Source organism: Bufo gargarizans, chromosome 2 (genome assembly GCF_014858855.1).
Source record: "Bufo gargarizans isolate SCDJY-AF-19 chromosome 2, ASM1485885v1, whole genome shotgun sequence".
Lineage (NCBI taxonomy): Eukaryota > Metazoa > Chordata > Amphibia > Anura > Bufonidae > Bufo > Bufo gargarizans.
Genome location: NC_058081.1, coordinates 185,288,037 through 185,310,373, shown reverse-complemented (window position 1 = coordinate 185,310,373; position 22,337 = coordinate 185,288,037). Strand labels below are relative to the sequence as shown.

At 43.7% G+C, this 22,337-nt stretch overlaps 1 protein-coding gene across 1 annotated transcript in view; it reads left to right on the top strand.

The window, feature by feature from the left end:
• LOC122927672 (dual oxidase 1-like) overlaps positions 1-22,337 on the top strand; it is a 260,004-nt gene that overhangs the window by 69,623 nt on the left and 168,044 nt on the right. The window contains exons 7-10 of the mRNA XM_044279744.1: positions 2,277-2,443; positions 3,826-3,886; positions 7,794-7,887; positions 12,137-12,227. Coding sequence (XP_044135679.1) covers positions 2,277-2,443; positions 3,826-3,886; positions 7,794-7,887; positions 12,137-12,227 — 413 coding nt within the window. The remainder of the gene's footprint in view (positions 1-2,276; positions 2,444-3,825; positions 3,887-7,793; positions 7,888-12,136; positions 12,228-22,337) is intronic.

Below are 22,337 nucleotides of genomic sequence, written 5' to 3'. Positions count from 1 at the left end.
TGCCAAATGTTCTCTAAAGGTGAAAGATCTGGACTGCAGAATGGCCATTTCAGTACCCAGATCCTTCTCCTATGCAGCCATGATGTTGTGATTGACGCAGAATGTGGTCTGGCATTATCTTGTTGAAAAATGCAGGGTCTTCCCTGAAAGAGATGACGTCTGGATGGGAGCATATGTTGTTCTAGAACCTGAATATATTTTTCTGCATTGATGATGCCTTTCCAGACATGCAAGCTGGCCATGCCACACGCACTCATGCAACCCCATATCATCAGAGATGCAGGCTTCTGAACTGAGCGTTGATAACAACTTGGGTTGTCCTTGTCCTCTTTGGTCCGGATGAAATGGCGTCCCAGGTTTCCTAAAAGAACTTTGAATCGCGACTCGTCTGACCACAGAACAGTCTTCCATTTTGCCACACTCCATTTTAAATGAACCCTGGCCCATTGAAAACGCCTGAGCTTGTGGATCTTGCTTAGAAATGGCTTCTTCTTTGCACTGTAGAGTTTAAGCTGGCAACGGTGGATGGCACGGTGGATTGTGTTCACTGACAATGGTTTCTGGAAGTATTCCTGAGCCCATTCTGTGATTTCCTTTACAGTAGCATTCCTGTTTGTGGTGCAGTGTCGTTTAAGGGCCCGGAGATCACGGGCATCCAGTATGGTTTTACGGCCTTGACCCTTACGCACAGAGATTGTTCCAGATTCTCTGAATCTTCGGATGATGTTATGCACAGTTGATGATGATAGATGCAAAGTCTTTGCAATTTTTCGCTGGGTAACACCTTTCTGATATTGCTCCACTATCTTTCTGCGCAACATTGTGGGAATTGGTGATCCTCTACCCATCTTGGCTTCTGAGAGACACTGCCACTCTGAGAAGCTCTTTTTATACCCAATCATATTGCCAATTGACCTAATTAGTGTTAATTGGTCTTCCAGCTCTTCGTTATGCTCAAATTTACTTTTTCCAGCCTCTTATTGCCACTTGTCCCAACTTTTTGGGGATTTGTTGACACCGTGAAAATTTGAATCAACGTATTTTTCTTTTAAAATGATACATTTACTCAGATTAAACGTTTGATCTGTCATCTACGTTCTATTACAAATAAAATATTGACATTTGCCATCTCCACATCATTGCATTCAGTTTTTATTCACAAATTGCTTAGAGTCCCAACTTTTTTGGAATCCGGTTTGTATTTATTCCTGCATCAGCTGTAAATGTAATTCAATACCAATAAGATGGAAGCCTTTATTATTCTGGTGCCAGTGTGCCAACCAATGCCATCCAGTCTGCTCCCCTTCGGGGGGGGGGGTCTTAATGATGACCATCCTCATCTTTTTCTGGCTTTGCTTCCTCCAAATCATCCTTCAACGTTTCCATGTCCTTTAAAAGTCAGCAAGATGCAGAGAGAGGAGTAGCTGAATGTTCCTGATGACACTTTCTCATCAATATTAGATGATGTGGAAAAGGAGGAAGAGCAGATGGCAGAAGAAGGGCTCCCACCTGCTGTAGACCAAAAGAGCACTAGGTAGGAAAAGTGGGTTTGCCAGCATATTGTGCACCCACCTAACCAGCCAAACCCCATACCATCAACAGCCCCTGTTTAAAGGGTCTTCATTATTAAATGAAAGGCAGCTGCAGGCTATTTGGCAACACAGTGTGGCCATACCCTAAGGCAGAGTGGCCTGGGTATACCTGATATATAGTGATTCATGACAAATTAATTTGGAACAAATCAATTTTTTTTGGGTGGCACATGCCTTCTTATCTGTCTCCTTATCTGTAAAATGGAAGCCGCCATTTTTGAGCAGTTTGTCTGAAACAAATGTTAAAAGTTTTGGTTTCATTAGAATCCAAATGTTTGGGAAATTAGTAACAAATTCAATTTGCTTAGAATCGATTCACTCATATTTAATCTGTTATAAACAAGGTTGACCAATATGGAGGAAGCAATGAAATTGTATGATGAGCAAGAACCTATAGATCCATATTATCTGCTTAGAAAATCATACATATGAGCTCTTTCACTGCTTTTGGAAAAGATGATTGTCCAAAGTAATTATTGGGGAATTTATACCTTTCCTGTAGGTCACTGTCCTGTGAAATATTGTCCTTTTTGATGTGACTGAAGTGCATGTTCAAGAACCTAAAATATCTATGGCATGTGTTGGGAGGTTATATACTGTATGTAAGATCCAGGGGAAGTAGTCAGGGTACTCTTTCTATTTAAAATTCCCATTTAAACTCTTCATATATATCTTCCTTAATAGGTTTTGGTTATTACAAAGCCAATGAAAACCCATTCCTTCAAGCTGAAAGCATTGTTTGGTTCAGATACCATAACTATCTAGCTGATGAATTTGCTAAAAATCATTCACAGTGGACAGATGAAGACTTATTTCATCATGCTAGAAAATGGGTGATTGCTACCTACCAGGTAAAAAATAACACTGCAAAGAGCCAATTTTTCTGTGTAGGTTTATATAATGCTACATGTTTTCTGTAATGTTTTCCTGATATTTTATTGTAAGGCCCCATACATATAGCCAATTTGTAAGGAATTGTAAGTACAATACAGCACTCCTAGAAGTGGGCTACTGAGCTATTCTGCCCTAAATCCATAATTCCACATGGCATTGAGCACAATGTAATTATATATGAAGTGCTTACAGCTGTATAGTATGGAGGCTCTGCTGTAAGCCTGAGGTCTAAAGGAGACCATACATTTCAATAGCTGTTGGATGAATGCTCAGGTTTCTCTTCTTGCTTTCTCATACACATATACACCCCGCCAAGTTAAACATGTATGTTTTTCAATTGGAGAGAGAAGACACAACTTCCAGATACCTCTGGTGTTGGCTTATCTCCTGGGAGACTACCTGATCCATCTCCAGATGAGAGAGTCAGGAGCTCCCTATATATATAAGTGAGCAGGTCCAGCCAACAATAGTATAATATGTAAGGGTCCTTAAAGGGGTTTGCCTCCCCCTCTGCACAGGGAATCATACTTAACTATGCTAGCTCCTTCACTCAATGGCCTCTGCTGCTCTGCTAGGTTCTCTGGATGTAAACCTCCTGCTTAATGTCACTGCAGTCAGACTGCTGACCTGCTCCCCTTTCGTCATGTAACCATTTGTTATGACGCAAGGGGAGCAGCTGACCATTGTGAATGAAATACCATATATAAAAAAGCTAAAAATAAATTAATACATTTAAAGAGGACCTTTCACCGCTCCTGGCATGCCTGTTTTAATAGCTTCATGCACTCCCCATGTGATAACAATTCTGGAGAATCTACTCTTATGGCTCTATGTTGTGCCATTCCTTTATTATTTCTACTAGAAAATATGAATGAATTGCAATTAGCCTTCAGTAAGGGTCCAGATGGGAGGAAACAAGTTGGGGGTGTACCTGCACAGTCTGAACATGGCACCACTGATTGGATAGAGTCAGTCTGTGCAGGTACACCCCCCCCCCCCCCCCCCAACTTTTTACCTCCCCTCTGTACCCTTACTGAAGGCTAATAGCAATTCATTCATAACTTCTGGTAGAAATAATAAAGGAATGACACAACATACAGACATAAGAGTAGATTCTCCAGAATTGTTATTACACGGGGAATGCATGAAGCTATTAAAACAGGCAGGTCAGGAGCGGTGACAGGTCCTTTTTTTCATAAACTAAAATAAACTAATGTATAGTTCATGATTATTAAATTAGTGAGCTTGTTTTACCATTTATTTTTTAATATTTACTCAAATCAATAATAATTGTCTAATTCATGCTTTACAATGGCTGTCATCTGTATTCTTCATTTAGAATATTGTATTGTATGAATGGTTACCTGTGTTCCTTCAGAAGCAAGTGCCTCCATACCAGGGTAAGTCTGTCACATTTTCACATTTAAAAAGTAGAGTTTGACTAATGTAAAATTATCTAATTTAATCAGCAACTGTCTGAACTAAACCTAAGACCTCTAGTGACCTTATCTATATATGTTTTAGGGGGTTCATGTTTGTCCAGTCAACAATTGCATTAATAAAACCAGTTAATCAGAGTATACAGGTGAAAGTTTTTCGCTAGGATGTGATTTGGTTGTCAACTGATGAAGTACAGATGAAACTCGAAAAATTTGAATATTGTGCAAAGTTCCTTTATTTCAGTAATACAACTTAAAAGGTGAAACTAACATATGAGATAGACTCATTACATGCAAAGCGAGATCTTTCAAGCCTTTATTTGTTATAATTTGGATGATTATGGCTTATAGCTTGTGAAAACCCCAAAGTCACAATTTTGAGGTACCCTTTGCTCAGGGGGTATGGCTAAATTAGCTGACTAGAGTGTGACTTTTCAGCCTAGAATATTGGACCTTTTTCACAAAATTCTAAGTTTAAGCTGCATTAATGCAATTCTTTTAATTTGTATTCCTGAAATAATTGGACTTTTGCACGACATTCTAATTTTTCGAGTTTCATCTGTACTTCATCAGTTGACATCCAAATCACATCCTAGCCAAAAACTGAAAAGATGAGTGGGCTGTCTGAAATTTTAGAGGATTCAAACAACCAGAATCATAAGAATAGATGTTTCAAAATTGTTATTACATGGGGAATGCAAGTAACTATTCAGGAGAGGTGAAAGGTCCTCCTTAAGCAACACAATGTTTTATATCAACAGAATAAGGCTACTTTCACACTTGCGGCAGAGTGATCCGGCAAGCAGTTCCGTCGCCGGAACTGCCTGCCGATCCAGCAAAACGTATCAGGATCCTGATCAGTCTCAAAAATGCCTGATCAGTCAAAATAACTGAACTGAAGACATCCTTATGCATCCTGAATGAATTGCTCTCTACTCAGAATGCATGGGGATACACCTGATCAGTTCTTTTCTGGCATTGAGCCCTTTTGACGGAACTCAGTGCCGGAAAAGAAAAACACTAATGTGAAACTACCTTAAAAGCTATTGGACACATTCCAGGTTTTTCTTTTGTAGAAGATACATAAAAAACAAATTATTCTTCCTGGAATATCTATCATTGCCAAGATTATCTGTATCCTATTAATGCAAAATATCGTTAGCAAGATTCTGTGTATCCTAGGAAAAAATCTATGATCGCTAAACGCGGATCTGCAAAACACGTATACCAGCCGTGTGCATACCGCATTTTGTGGAATGGAAGGGCCTGTCCCTAATAGAACAGTCCTATCCTTGTCCGTAATGCAGACAATAATAGGACATGTTCTTTTTTTTGTGGAAAGGACATGCAGACATACGGAGACAGAATGCACACAGTCATTTCTGTTAGTTTTTTTTGTGGGCCGCAAAAAATGTAATGGACACTGAAAAAAAATACCAAAAAATACATTTGTGCGTAAGAGCCCTAACTGGAAATGTAAGGTATCCCATGCAACCCCTCATGCTGCTCTGTTTTGCTTGCTGATTTTATATTGGAAACATGTTTAGCTATGCCCAGTCTCTCTGAAATTCTAATGCATTAAAAGAAGGTTGAGCAGGAAAGGGTTTTGAAGGACCACTCTGATCAAAAATGAAAAATCAGCCATCAATTGATATTTATGTGTTCCCTACTTTTACATTGTTTGGTCTTTCTGCTTCCTTTTATTTCCTGAATATGTTATACATTGCAGCTGGCTGCTTTCTCCATGACTCCAAGGACAGTACTTTAGTCAGCAGCCTAGCAAATACTTCTCAGTACATACAGGTTTGTGGGCAGTCCACACAACTAAGCCCCTAGCACGTGGGGGTGACAGTAGGGATAAAATGGAGCTTTTGCGACTTTTTGCACTTACTTCCATAAAAAGTTTCATTTTTACGCCACTCACCGTGAGGCTAATCCCGCCCGCCCTCACGAGCCAGTAACAATAGCCCCCCAAAAGTGTCAGTAACCAGAGCCCTCCCCCCTAAAGGGTTAATCTCCTGCAGCACAAAGGGGTCCTCTTACCACATGTTGCTTTCATTTATACACTGAGCAGATGGCAGATCTCCCTTCCCTGCTCTACACTGCTTCAACTCTGCCTTGTCCAGCTCTGCTGAGTGAGGGAGCGTCTGCCAAGCGCAAGGACAGGGAGAAGTGCTCACAGCCCAGGCACTATCAGCTGCTGGGGAGGACCTGGCTTTAATCATTTACTTACAGTCCCTGGGTATCTGTAATCTGACCTTGCACGCAGCCTGCTTCTGCGTCCTCCGTCCTTCAACACATAGACGGACCATGCCTAGCAACCTTATTTTAAGCACAGGTAAAAATAGGCAGTACAGGGAACAAAAATGTGGAATTAAGGGGTAATTGAATACACAGTGAAAAGTTGAAATAGGGCCACCAAGGAGATATTAATCACCACAATACAATACTCCAAAAAAATAAAAATATATGACAGTTATACTTAAAGGGTTCAGCTACACAATGAGGTGCCATGTTGAACTTCCAGTGACCAGTATGAGAGAGTGTGAGAGCGATAACACCATATTTAACACACCTGCACCCCATTCACACCTGAGACCTTGTAATGCTAACGAGGCACATGACACCGGGGAGTGAAAATGGATAATTGGGCACAATTTGGCCATTTTCACTAAGTGGTGTACTTACTTTTGTTACCAGTGATTTAGACATTAATGGCTGTGTGTTGAGTTATTTTAAGGGCACACCAAATTTACACTGTTATACAAGATGTACACTGACTACTTTACAGTGTATCAAAGTGTCAGATCTTCAGTGTTGTCCCATTAAAAGATATAATAAACTATTTAGGGGTGTACTCACTATTGTGCTTTTGTGAGATACTACTGTATATATATATATATATATATATATATATATATACAGTATAGTGAAAAATAGTAGGCAGCACTCCGGTATAAAAAAGTGGACTCCTTTATTCACCCATGCAACGTTTTAGATGATCTCAATGGAGCCTTTGTCATGGAGCCATTGAGACGAGCTAAAAGGTTGCATGGATGATTTTTCTTTTTCATACCGGAGTCCTGCCTACTATTTTTCAGGTCCTGCTGCCTTCAATGAGAGGTGAGTGTTCTCTCACATGCAAGTTGTGAGGTGAGTATATATATTTTTTATTTTATCCCCTAAATTATATCCCTTTTTACATAGTTTACTGTGTATAAATATTAGTGTATTCATGTTATGTATTAGTTCATTTAGTTTATCATGTTGAAAATGGGTCAATTGATTTTATTGGGGTACATCTGCCAGTGATGTCCTATTTTTTGACAGCTGCAATCCATTGGCTGTAAAAAAAAATGGCTATGTGAATCGCCCCATAAAATGTAATTGGCTCTGAAAATGGTTTTGTGACTTTTTTTTAGCTGCATCTGGAATTGTTATGCCACCCTCACCACTTTCCAAAAAGGGGGCCAGGTGAGGAGTCCATCATCCTGAGCACATTCATTATTATTTACACCAGAAACTGGAATAAACAATGACTGAAATCTATGCTGACTACGAGATGGAACAAATTTCAGTCTGACATCTAATATGTATGGGGGCCATCTGAGGGGAAACAAGGATCCAAATGTTGGATTTCAACATGCCTGATCCTTTTATTCTCAGGGGCATAAGGTGGTACTACAAGAGGTGTCTGCCTGAGGCTTACTCATGTCTCCTCATTTAGATCACATGTACTGGGTAATATGTGGGGATTGAGAGAAATAGCTGTTAGATGAACAAGAATTTGGATTCACCCAAATGTCTTCAATCCCTTTCCCACCTGTGGAAAGCTTTACTTATGATATGTTCATATAACTTCCAACAGGTTATAATCAACACATTGACTCCAGTCTTACCAATGAATTCCAAGTTGTTTTACAGTTCCTATCGTCTTTAGTGCCACCAGGTATTTATGCCAGGTAATTATTAATATAACATTAGTGTACAATGAAACTAGCTGTACATATGGTAGCTTATGGCACTTGTGTGAAAGGATCCTTCCATACAGTATACAGTAAATGTTTTCTATTGAATATTATTAGAGATGAGCGAATTTCTCAGAAATTCAATTTAGTCAGTTCACCAAATTTTCCAAAAAGATTTGATTTGATCCAAATTTATTCCTGGTGAAACTCGTTAAAGAACAGCTATTTCCTGGCTGCAGAGAGCCTTTATAGGGGTGTAGGACACTGTGCCTGGCAGAAACACGCATAGGGAGTCTGCTGTGGTAGTGAAACAATACTGTGAGTCAGTATGACATGCAGATGACGGACGTCGCTCTTAGAATCACTGCACACTTCACTTATTTGGGCAGTTATGGGGCCAAAACTGACAAAAAAACTCAAGTGTGATCTTAGCGTCAAAAAGAAGCGCACTTATTTTACACCGATGTCAGCTGATTCCACATAGATGTCTACAAAACCTTTTCTATTAAATGTTTCTACAAGTAGAGCCCCCCCCCCCGGCAGAGTGGAGATGGTGTCAGCAGTAAGTTTGTGTTGACGTCACTGATTATTTTGCCCTTGCTCTGATCCGTCAGAACAATAACCCACCAAAAACGGATCCTGTCTGTTGAGCATCCGCCTTCACTCGGTCAGCATTTGATCAGTAATCTATTAGTATTGTTAAAGCCAAAAAATTAATAAATGGGAGTGGACCCAAAACAGATGACACGTAAATGGAATATTTGCATGTTTTCTGTGTTTTGTACCCACTCCATTGGTAAGCCAATTCTGATAGGTCCTATTATTGTCTGCATTACGGGCAAAATAGGGACCATGTCATACAGGCCTTACGGCTCCTACATAGACAGGATCCATTGTGTGTCTCATTTTTCCTTCCTTCTGACAGATTAGAAGAAGGGTCAATTAAATGATGATGTCAACCAGGCCAAAAAAGCAAAATAGTGGCCCAGTCATGGAGTGGGGAGGGTGTGAAAAGCATAAGAAGTCCACAGAGTGGCCCAGTGACAGTGTTGAGTTGGCATCAGCATGAGGAGACCCCAGAGTGGCCCAGTGACAGAGTGTTGAGTTGGCAGCAGCATGAGGAGACCACAGAGTGGTGAGGTGGCAGCAGCATAAGGAGACCCCAGAGTGGGACAGTGACAGATTGTTGAGTTGGCAGCAGCCTGAGGAGAGCATAGAGTGGCCCAGTGACATAGCGGTGAGGTAGCAGCAGCATGATGAGACCCCTGAGTGGCCCAGTGACAAAGTAGTGTGGTGGCAGCAGTATGTGGAGACCACAGATTGTCCCAGTGACAGAGTGTTTAGTTGGCAGCAGCATGAGGAGACTACAGATTGTCCCAGTGACATAGTGGTGAGGTGGGGGGAAATACCAGCTGAAGATGGTGGGTGACAGCAGGTGTGTGGCATCAGGTGGGTGGCAGCATCAGAATAGTAGCTGAAGCAGGTAGCCAGAAGAAACAGGTCTCTTTTGACAAAGTTTAGGTGTGGCACCATGGCTGATCTAGTCTGATGCATCAGGCACTGGTGTGTGGAAATCCTGGCTGATCCACGCCCGATTCATCTTCACAAAGGTCAGCTTCTCCACATTTTTTTGGGTGGACAGACGAGTTCTCCTTGGGGTAACTATGGCTGCCGCCACACTAAGCACCTGCTCTGATGTCACACTGCTGGCTTGGCAGGAAAGCTTGTCCAGGGCAAACTCGGCCAGTTGAAGTCACAAATCAAGTTTGGCTGCCTAGTAGTCCAGGGGATATTTAATGTGGGGTGGAAGTGTGGAGTTCAAGTATATCACAACCTGCTGGTTCAGGTTTTGCTCTATGTCTACCTGATGCTGCTGGTGAGTAGTTTCTTTAGTAGGCGGGTGAAGAAAACTGTTCATCAAGGACTCTAGACTTAAGTTGCTGCTGAAGAAGCTGGTACTGCTCCTGACCCCCCAGCAGCCATGGCAGTGGAACGTGAGCACAGAGGGCCCCACCCCCCGGTCAGACCTGCGTGAGGATGGGGTCGGCACACATAGGCAGTTGCCAACTGACTACATAGGATGTCTCGATAGTAGTTCAGTTTGTCCTCCCTCTCAGTGGGTGGAAAAAGGCCCCCATTTTAGGCCGGTAGTGCGGGTCTAACATGGTGGAGAGCCAGTAGTCATCCCTCTGCCAAATGGTGACATTTCAGCTGTAACTACACAAGCAACTGATCATGCATCGGACCATTTGCACAAGTGACTCGGAAAGACTCCTTGCCTCCATCTCAACTGCATACTCCCATGGTGTGTCTGGGTCATCTGCATCGTCTTCCTCATTGCCCTGTAGCTCCTCCGGCTGCTCCTGCTCCTCCTCTCCTGTCACCTGTGTAGAAAAAACTGCCATTTCTCAACACATTGCTTGTTCTCGAATGTCCTCCTAGTTCAGCCCCCATGAGGCTCATGTGGCCGTGAGATGTAGGCTCCACGTTCCCTGTCCCCTGGCCACCCAAATTTAGCAGCATCTGTTTCAGAATATGAATCAATTAAATTATGTTTTTCATCCCATAGTCCTGGCGACTGACAAATAAAGTGGCCTCCTCAAAGGGCCCGAGCAAACAGTAGGTGTCACGCATGAACTGCTACTAGCTAACATCGAAGTTACACAGGGGAGTACCTCAAATTCATCTTTGGTGCGAATCAAATTTTTCCTGATATTCTGATCGAATTCCACTTAGTCAACTTCGATTCGCTCATCTATAACTATTATTATGCAATTATTATTATGCTGTAATTATTGTGTACAGTGGGCATTACATAATTAGTCTGAGGCATATATGTGTTTATTTGTAAGCTTGGACAAAAATCTAATGTTAGATCAACAGACAACAATTTGGAATGGTAATCATGATAGTAAGCAGACATGAGATGGCTTCTACAGTGTCTATAGTGTTTGAGTAGATCAGATACACAAATAGAAGGAATTTATTTTGCACACAGTGTAAATATGGTGGAAGTAATTGTTCTGCATATTATTTTGTCATTGAACAAATGCTATCTACTTAAAGGGCATCTGTCAACAGACTTGTAGCTATGAAACTGGCTGACCTGTTACATGTGTGTTTGGCAGCTGAAGGCATCTATGTTGGTCCTATGTTCATATGTGCCTGCATTGCTGGGAAAAAAATGTTTTAATTAGATGGTATGCAAATGAGACTCTAGGAGCAACAGGGGCATTGCCATTACACCTAGAGGCTCAGCTCTCTCTACAACTGTCACACCCTCTCCACTCTGATTGACAGGGACAATCGTGATCAGGTTTACACTGCCTGGCCCTGTAAATCAAAGCACAGGGGGCATAAAATAGCTAGCAATGCCTCTGTTGCCTCTAGAGGCTCACTTGCATATTATAAAGCATCATTTTTCTCAGCAATGCGGTCACATATGAACATGGGACCAAGACAGATGCCTTCACAAAATCCCAGTAACTATGTCAATTGAAACTTAAAGGGGTTGTGGAAGAATGAGGGGGGATGCAAACCAAATGTTGACATTGCTGGGGATTAGAGGAGCATTGCAGGCCTGCAAAAGAAGGAGCAGGTATTCAAGCTTCTCTTTGTAGGTTCCGCAGAATCGAGAATTCTTACACAACCTCTTTAAGGTCCCTTTACACAGGATAATTAACAGGCCGATTATCAGGAATGAACGTTCGTTCCCGATATTTGGCCCGTGTAAAAGATGCCACCAATTACCCAATAAATAAGCAAATGTTTGTTTACTGGGTAAAACTTTTGCTGTTGTAGACACTAAATGGTTCATTCTGGGCAGCAGCTCACACTGTGCAAATAAGGGTCTGCTGCCCAGGACAAGGACTCTGTATGGGGATGATTGGTCATATTAGTGATCAATGCAGCTGTCACCTCCACTAACAAGCAGTAGATTATCAAGAAATACTCCCGATAATTCCCTGCTCAGTCAGCAATGAGCCTATTGTAAAATGCATGTCATAATGAGAAGAGCTGGAGAGATAATTCTATGCATAATGACTCAATATATACAAATGAATTATTATGTTACAATAAACATTATGGATGTTGAGCAAGAGGATAGGTGGACACACCTGTGAAACGTGGAGAGTGAGTTTAGCTTAATCTTAGCATTATGCCGCGTATAACATTATATCAAGGAGATATTTTCACTCTCATCTCTCATCACTCTAATGCCATTGTATTCACCTCCCTGTAGGGATAAATCGTGTCTGTTTCAGAACATCACTGACTCATCTGGTGGCATTTGGCCAGTGTACCGTTTCTGCGACAACTACTGGAGAAGAAAGGTATAGTTTTAAAGAGGTGGTGGCAAGTAATGATAGTAGCTAACTGATTGTGGGGGTCCAATGCTGGGACATCTACCGATCCTGTGGAACATGGGTTCCTTATTGTCATGATTTGTGGAGATTCCAGCGGTTGAAGCCCCACCAATAAGTTGGTTAGCCTCTGTCCTGTGGATAACTTTCTTACTTGCTACAATGCCTTCCATTTTTCTCTACATATGAGTCATCTTGTGTCTTGCAATGAAATAATATTGATCTTCCACCTTACAATAAATAGTTACCAAATTATTGGAGTGGAGAATATCACATTACTGATAGGAAATAAAGCTGTTGGATCTCACAGTGGGTGAACTTCAAATGATTTTTTTAGTCAGCGTAAAGCAAAAGAAATTAACATGTTGATGAATCTACTGTAAGCTAATAATAATGCTAATGCTAAGGCGGTAATTGTTTTTTGATAAGTAGAAAAGTCTGAAAATGTGCTGGAAAGTGATAGCATATTTCAAGTGCATTTTACATAAAACTTTGTACATACAAGTGTATCAACCATCAGTTGTGTATTTCCCCCTCAGGCCCTGCGCTAGGCATAGAGCAATGCATATGTTTGGCCTAAAGCAGTCATGGCGAACCTTCTAGAGACCGAGCGCCCAAACTGCAACCCAAAACCCACTTATTTATCGCAAAGTGCCAACCCAGCAATTTAACCTGAGTACCAATATATTATATCTTCCATGTATTTTATCATTTAGCTATACCACCCTGCCTGCATTCCGTGAGCTGCCTGTGCCGTTCGTAGCGCGCCCTGCGCTGATGAGTGTCAGGAAAAGTTTAAGGCATATTGGCACACCATAGATTTTTTCCAGGGTGCGTGTGCCCACAGAGAAAGCTCTGAGTGCTGCCTCTAGCACTCGTGCCAAAGGTTCGCCACAACTGGCCTAGAGCATTCCTTTAAGGGCTATGGACACCTTTGCTTTAGTTTTTTGTTTATGAATTGAATCTATTGATTGGTGAAAATCACATGAAGACATAATCAGCAGCATGGCAGCTAGAGGTGCTTAGCTGTGCCCAGTTCCGTTAGTTCATGTCACCCAGAGGAAGTGCCTATGCATTAGCAGCAATGGCTGAAGTGGATTTCACTGTAAGAAGAGACCGTTAATGACTGACAAGATCTAAGGATTGGAGTAAAGCTTGTATTAGAACAGCAGATGTCTTGCAGGTAACGATTATAGTGTAGATCGAAGATTTTGTTGAAACTAGTTATGGACCAAAAATGTGCTTATTATATAGTGCAATGTTTGTTCGTACGCTTGCTCTTTAACCATTTGCTACAAAGTCATTACTGTAGATTACATGTAAAGATGATGTAATGATGCAGGTGGGCTTCAGGTGGAATGGTGGAATGCCTCTACATGATTCCTCGTTTGTCGTTTAATCAACCAAACTTATTACATCTCGTGAGGCTTTTTCAATTTCGTTGGCATTAACGACATTCGGTACAATATTCGCTCCATCTAATCTAGGCTTAAGCCTAAAACTGCATTTATCTGGCAATATCATTCAGCTAACATGCTGTTATAATTGGAGGTATACTTTAAATCAATCGAAAAAAATTAAGAGGGGCTCACACACAAATATGATGGATATTAAGGGTTCATCACCACCTTACTGGGTCGCCCAGTAGAAAAAGTATATAGAATAAAGAAGACAAGGTGTGCACTGCTTCTTCGAGTTTTGCACATAAGGTTAAGTATTTAATAAAAACTAAAAATATAAAATGAAGAAAAATGCATATACAATCCCCCAAAAATATATAAAAATTATATTAAAAAAAGTATAAAAATCCTATTGCTACTTCATTCTCGATACATGATTCTATAGCAATTCAGATGGATATATTTCAATACATGATTACAGGGAAAAAAATTAAGATAGACATAAATATGTATAAATACAGTGGGATGCGAAAGTTTGGGCAACATTGTTAATCGTCATGATTTTCCTGTATAAATTGTTGGTTGTTATGACAAAAAATGTCAGTTAAATATATCATATAGGAGACACACACAGTGATATTTGAGAAGTGAAATACAGTTTATTGGATTTATAGAAAGTGTGCTATAATTGTTTAAACAAAATTAGGCAGGTGCATAAATTTGGGCACCACAAAAAAATAAATGAAATCGATATTTAGTAGATCCTCCTTTTGCAGAAATTACAGCCTCTAAACGCTTCCTGTAGGTTCCAATGAGAGTCTGGATTCTGGTTGAAGGTATTTTGGACCATTCCTCTTTACAAAACATCTTTAGTTCATTCAGGTTTGATGGCTTCCGAGCATGGACAGCTCTCTAAGTCACACCACAGATTTTCAATTATATTCAGGTCTGGGGACTGAGATGGCCATTCCAGAACGTTGTACTTGTTCCTCTGCATAAATGCCTTAGGCTGGGTTCACACTTGAGCGTTTTGGATATGCGCGTTTTATGCGCGACAACATGCGCGTTTTCTGCGCGTTTTTGTTGCGCGTTTTTGTCCTTAGTAAACGCGCGTCGAACGCGCGTTTGTGTGATTGACAGTATTGCTGTCCAATGAAAAAACAGGCCCGTCTATATGAAAGGTGTCTAATGATAGTGCAATGGAGGTGATCAATTTCATGTGTTTGGAGAGAGTGGATTGGATTGTTTGCGACCATGGAATACTCCAGAAGGCGACCATTTGCGGCTATTGTGTCTGCAATCCTTCTCCTACGTTTGAGGCGTAGGAGAGAGAGCAGGCGACGCTTCTGGGTCCATCCTGTCATTGCCAATCGACAGGAAAGGGGACAGTTCTGGGCACTGTACGAGACCCTCCGGGCCCATGAAGACTAGAGTTGAGCGAACACCTGGATGTTCGGGTTCGAGAAGTTCGGCCGAACATCCCGGAAATGTTCGGGTTCGGGATCCGAACCCGATCCGAACTTCGTCCCGAACCCGAACCCCATTGAAGTCAATGGGGACCCGAACTTTTCGGCACTAAAAAGGCTGTAAAACAGCCCAGGAAAGAGCTAGAGGGCTGCAAAAGGCAGCAACATGTAGGTAAATCCCCTGCAAACAAATGTGGATAGGGAAATGAATTAAAATAAAAATTAAATAAATAAAAATTAACCAAAATCAATTGGAGAGAGGTTCCATAGCAGAGAATCTGGCTTCCCGTCACCCACCACTGGAACAGTCCATTCTCAGATATTTAGGCCCCGGCACCCAGGCAGAGGAGAGAGGTCCCGTAACAGAGAATCTGTCTTCATGTCAGCAGAGAATTAGTCTGCATGTCATAGCAGAGAATGAGGCTTCACGTCAGCCACCACTGCAACAGTCCATTGGCATATATTTAGGCCCAGCACACACACAGGCAGAGGAGAGAGGTCCCGTAACAGAGAATCTGGCTTCATGTCAGCAGAGAATCAGTCTGCATGTCATAGCAGAGAATCAGGCTTCACGTCAGCCACCACTGCAACAGTCCATTGTCATAAATTTAGGCCCAGCACCCAGGCAGAGGAGAGAGGTCCCGTAACAGAGAATCTGGCTTCATGTCAGCAGAGAATCAGTCTTCATATCATAGCAGAGAATCAGGCTTCACGTCACCCACCACTGTAAGAGTCAATTTTCATAAATTTAGGCCCAGAACCCAGGCAGAGGAGAAAGGTCCCGTAACAGACAATCTGGCTTCATGTCAGCAGAGAATCAGTCTTCATATCATAGCAGAGAATCAGGCTTCACGTCACCCACCACTGTAAGAGTCAATTTTCATAAATTTAGGCCCAGAACCCAGGCAGAGGAGAAAGGTCCCGTAACAGACAATCTGGCTTCATGTCAGCAGAGAATCAGTCTTCATATCATAGCAGAGAATCAGGCTTCACGTCACCCACCACTGTAAGAGTCAATTTTCATAAATTTAGGCCCAGAACCCAGGCAGAGGAGAAAGGTCCCGTAACAGACAATCTGGCTTCATGTCAGCAGAGAATCAGTCTTCATATCATAGCAGAGAATCAGGCTTCACGTCACCCACCACTGTAAGAGTCAATTTTCATAAATTTAGGCCCAGAACCCAGGCAGAGGAGAAAGGTCCCGTAACAGACAATCTGGCTTCATGTCAGCAGAGAATCAGTCTTCATATCATAGCAGAGAATCAGGCTTCACGTCACCCACCACTGTAAGAGTCAATTTTCATAAATTTAGGCCCAGAACCCAGGCAGAGGAGAAAGGTCCCGTAACAGACAATCTGGCTTCATGTCAGCAGAGAATCAGTCTTCATATCATAGCAGAGAATCAGGCTTCACGTCACCCACCACTGTAAGAGTCAATTTTCATAAATTTAGGCCCAGAACCCAGGCAGAGGAGAAAGGTCCCGTAACAGACAATCTGGCTTCATGTCAGCAGAGAATCAGTCTTCATATCATAGCAGAGAATCAGGCTTCACGTCACCCACCACTGTAAGAGTCAATTTTCATAAATTTAGGCCCAGAACCCAGGTAGAGGAGAAAGGTCCCGTAACAGACAATCTGGCTTCATGACAGCAGAGAATCAGTCTGCATGTCATAGCAGAGAATCAGGCTTCACGTCAGCCACCACTGCAACAGTCCATTGTCATAAATTTAGGCCCAGCACCCAGGCAGAGGAGAGAGGTCCCGTAACAGACAATCTGGCTTCATGTCAGCAGAGAATTAGTCTGCATGTCATAGCAGAGAATCAGGCTTCATGTCAGCCACCACTGCAACAGTCCATTGGCATATATTTAGGCCTAGCACACAGGCAGAGGAGAGGTTCATTCAACTTTGGGTAGCATCGCAATATAATGGTAAAATGAAAATAAAAATAGGATTGAATGAGGAAGTGCCCTGGAGTCCAATAATATATGGTTATGGGGAGGTAGTTAATGTCTAATCTGGACAAGGGACGGACAGGTCCTGTGGGATCCATGCCTGGTTCATTTTTATGAACGTCAGCTTGTCCACATTGGCTGTAGACAGGCGGCTGCGTTTGTCTGTAATGACGCCCCCTGCCGTGCTGAATACACGTTCAGACAAAACGCTGGCTGCCGGGCAGGCCAGCACCTCCAAGGCATAAAAGGCTAGCTCTGGCCACGTGGACAATTTAGAGACCCAGAAGTTGAATGGGGCCGAACCATCAGTCAGTACGTGGAGGGGTGTGCACACGTACTGTTCCACCATGTTAGTGAAATGTTGCCTCCTGCTAACACGTTGCGTATCAGGTGGTGGTGCAGTTAGCTGTGGCGTGTTGACAAAAGTTTTCCACATCTCTGCCATGCTAACCCTGCCCTCAGAGGAGCTGGCCGTGACACAGCTGCCTTGGCGACCTCTTGCTCCTCCTCTGCCTTGGCCTTGGGCTTCCACTTGTTCCCCTGTGACATTTGGGAATGCTCTCAGTAGCGCGTCTACCAACGTGCGCTTGTACTCGCGCATCTTCCTATCACGCTCCAGTGCAGGAAGTAAGGTGGGCACATTGTCTTTGTAGCGTGGATCCAGCAGGGTGGCAACCCAGTAGTCCGCACAGGTTAAAATGTGGGCAACTCTGCTGTCGTTGCGCAGGCACTGCAGCATGTAGTCGCTCATGTGTGCCAGGCTGCCCAGGGGTAAGGACAAGCTGTCCTCTGTGGGAGGCGTATCGTCATCGTCCTGCCTTTCCCCCCAGCCACGCACCAGTGATGGACCCGAGCTGCGTTGGGTGCCACCCCGCTGTGACCATGCTTCATCCTCATCCTCCTCCACCTCCTCCTCATCCTCGTCCTCCTCGTCCTCCAGTAGTGGGCCCTGGCTGGCCACATTTGTACCTGGCCTCTGCTGTTGCAAAAAACCTCCCTCTGAGTCACTTCGAAGAGACTGGCCTGAAAGTGCTAAAAATGACCCCTCTTCCTCATCCTCCTCCTCCTCCTCCTGGGCCACCTCCTGTTCCATCATCGCCCTAAGTGTTTTCTCAAGGAGACATAGAAGTGGTATTGTAACGCTGATAACGGTGTCATCGCCACTGGCCATGTTGGTGGAGTACTCGAAACAGCGCAACAGGGCACACAGGTCTCGCATGGAGGCCCAGTCATTGGTGGTGAAGTGGTGCTGTTCTGTAGTGCGACTGACCCGTGCGTGCTGCAGCTGAAACTCCACTATGGCCTGCTGCTGCTCGCACAGTCTGTCCAGCATGTGCAAGGTGGAGTTCCACCTGGTGGGCACGTCGCATATGAGGCGGTGAGCGGGAAGGCCGAAGTTACGCTGTAGCGCAGACAGGCGAGCAGCGGCAGGATGTGAACGCCGGAAGCGCGAACAGACGGCCCGCACTTTATGCAGCAGCTCTGACATGTCGGGGTAGTTGTGAATGAACTTCTGCACCACCAAATTCAGCACATGCGCCAAGCAAGGGATGTGCGTCAAATTGGCTAGTCCCAGAGCTGCAACGAGATTTCGCCCATTATCACACACCACCAGGCCGGGCTTGAGGCTCACCGGCAGCAACCACTCGTCGGTCTGTTGTTCAATACCCCGCCACAACTCCTGTGCGGTGTGGGGCCTGTCCCCCAAACATATGAGTTTCAGAATGGCCTGCTGACGTTTACCCCGGGCTGTGCTGAAGTTGTTGGTGAAGGTGTGTGGCTGACTGGATGAGCAGGTGGAAGAAGAGGAGGAGGAAGCCGAGAAGGAGGAGGTGGCAACAGGAGGCAAAGAATGTTGCCCTGCGATCCTTGGCGGCGGCAGGACGTGCGCCAAACAGCTCTCCGCCTGGGGCCCAGCTGCCACTACATTTACCCAGTGTGCAGTTAGGGAGATATAGCGTCCCTGGCCGTGCTTACTGGTCCACGTATCTGTGGTTAGGTGGACCTTGCTACAGATGGCGTTGCGCAGTGCACACTTGATTTTATCGGATACTTGGTTGTGCAGGGAAGGCACGGCTCTCTTGGAGAAGTAGTGCCGGCTGGGAACAACATACTGTGGGACAGCAAGCGACATGAGCTGTTTGAAGCTGTCTGTGTCCACCAGCCTAAATGACAGCATTTCATAGGCCAGTAGTTTAGAAATGCTGGCATTCAGGGCCAGGGATCGAGGGTGGCTAGGTGGGAATTTACGCTTTCTATCAAATGTTTGTGAGATGGAGAGCTGAACGCTGGCGTGTGACATGGTTGAGACGCTTGGTGACGGAGGTGGTGGTGGTGGTGTTGGTGGTACATCCCCTGTTTGCTGGGCGGCAGGTGCCAACGTTCCTCCAGAGGCGGAGGAAGAGGCCGAGGCGGCAGCAGCAGAATAGGCCGAGGCGGCAGCAGCAGAAGAGGTAGCAGGGGGAGCCTGAGTGACTTCCTTGGTTTTAAGGTGTTTACTCCACTGCAGTTCATGCTTTGCATGCAGGTGCCTGGTCATGCAGGTTGTGCTCAGGTTCAGAACGTTAATGCCTCGCTTCAGGCTCTGATGGCACAGCGTGCAAACCACTCGGGTCTTGTCGTCAGCACATTGTTTGAAGAAGTGCCATGCCAGGGAACTCCTTGAAGCTGCCTTTGGGGTGCTCGGTCCCAGATGGCGGCGGTCAGTAGCAGGCGGAGTCTCTTGGCGGCGGGTGTTCTGCTTTTGCCCACTGCTCCCTCTTTTGCTACGCTGTTGGCTCGGTCTCACCACTGCCTCTTCCTCCGAGCTGTGAAAGTCAGTGGCACGACCTTCATTCCATGTGGGGTCTAGGACCTCATCGTCCCCTGCATCGTCTTCCACCCAGTCTTGATCCCTGACCTCCTGTTCAGTCTGCACACTGCAGAAAGACGCAGCAGTTGGCACCTGTGTTTCGTCATCATCAGAGACATGCTGAGGTGGTATTCCCATGTCCTCATCATCAGGAAACATAAGTGGTTGTGCGTCAGTGCATTCTATGTCTTTCACCGCTGGGGAAGGGCTAGGTGGATGCCCTTGGGAAACCCTGCCAGCGGAGTCTTCAAACAGCATAAGAGACTGCTGCATAACTTGAGGCTGAGACAGTTTCCCTGGTATGCATGGGGGTGATGTGACAGACTGATGGGGTTGGTTTTCAGGCGCCATCTGTGCGCTTTCTGCAGAAGACTGGGTGGGAGATAATGTGAACGTGCTGGATCCACTGTCGGCCACCCAATTGACTAATGCCTGTACCTGCTCAGGCCTTACCATCCTTAGAACGGCATTGGGCCCCACCATATATCGCTGTAAATTCTGGCGGCTACTGGGACCTGAGGTAGTTGGTACACTAGGACGTGTGGATGTGGCAGAACGGCCACGTCCTCTCCCAGCACCAGAGGGTCCACTAACACCACCACGACCATGTCCACGTCCGCGTCCCTTACTAGATGTTTTTCTCATTGTTATGGTTCACCACAACAACAAATATATTATTTGGCCCAATGTATTGTATTCAAATTCAGCGGGATATAAATTTGAGGCCTAGTATTTAGGCGCTGGGTGACCGGTATGGATTTAGTGACAGAATTAGACTTGGAAATGCACAGAAGCGTGTGTGTGAAGTTATTCTGAATGACCCAATGTGCACCTTGAATATTATATACCCTTTTTGGGATAGATTTCAAATAGCTCTGATATAGCAGGAACCACTAAATTATGAAATTGCTAAATTGGGAATTGTACTTCAACCCAGAACAAAAAATGTGCTTTGACGGACACTAAATATCTTGCCCAGCAACAACAGTACAGCGGTAACGAGAGATTTAGCGGGATATAAATTTGAGGCCTAGTATTTAGGCGCTGGGTCACCGGTATGGATTTAGTGACAGAATTAGACTTGGAAATGCACAGAAGCGTGTGTGTGAAGTTATTCTGAATGACCCTATGTGCACCTTCAATATTATATACCCTTTTAGGGATAGATTTCAAATAGCTCTGATATAGCAGAAACCACTAAATTATGAAATTGCTAAATTGGGAATTGTACTTCAACCCAGAACAAAAAATGTGCTTTGACGGACACTAAATATCTTGCCCAGCAACAACAGTACAGCGGTGGGTAACGAGAGATTTAGAGGGATTTAAATTTGAGGCCTAGTATTTAGGCGCTGGGTCACCGGTATGGATTTAGTGACAGAATTAGACTTGGAAATGCACAGAAGCGTGTGTGTGAAGTTATTCTGAATGACCCTATGTGCACCTTCAATATTATATACCCTTTTAGGGATAGATTTCAAATAGCTCTGATATAGCAGAAACCACTAAATTATGAAATTGCTAAATTGGGAATTGTACTTCAACCCAGAACAAAAAATGTGCTTTGACGGACACTAAATATCTTGCCCAGCAACAACAGTACAGCGGTGGGTAACGAGAGATTTAGAGGGATTTAAATTTGAGGCCTAGTATTTAGGCGCTGGGTCACCGGTATGGATTTAGTGACAGAATTAGACTTGGAAATGCACAGAAGCGTGTGTGTGAAGTTATTCTGAATGACCCAATGTGCACCTTCAATATTATATACCCTTTTAGGGATAGATTTCAAATAGCTCTGATATAGCAGAAACCACTAAATTATGAAATTGCTAAATTGGGAATTGTACTTCAACCCAGAACAAAAAATGTGCTTTGACGGACACTAAATATCTTGCCCAGCAACAACAGTACAGCGGTAACGAGAGATTTAGAGGGATTTAAATTTGAGGCCTAGTATTTAGGCGCTGGGTGACAGGTATGGGTTTAGTGACAGAATTAGACTTGGAAATACACAGTAGCGGGTGTGTGTGAAGTTATTCTGAATGACCCAATGTGCACCTTCAATATTATATACCCTTTTAGGGATAGATTCCAAATAGCTCTGATATAGCAGGAACCACTAAATTATGAAATTGCTAAATTGGGAATTGTACTTCAACCCAGAACAAAAAATGTGCTTTGACGGACACTAAATATCTTGCCCAGCAACAACAGTACAGCGGTAACGAGAGATTTAGAGGGATTTAAATTTGAGGCCTAGTATTTAGGCGCTGGGTGACAGGTATGGGTTTAGTGACAGAATTAGACTTGGAAATACACAGTAGCGGGTGTGTGTGAAGTTATTCTGAATGACCCAATGTGCACCTTCAATATTATATACCCTTTTTGGGATAGATTTCAAATAGCTC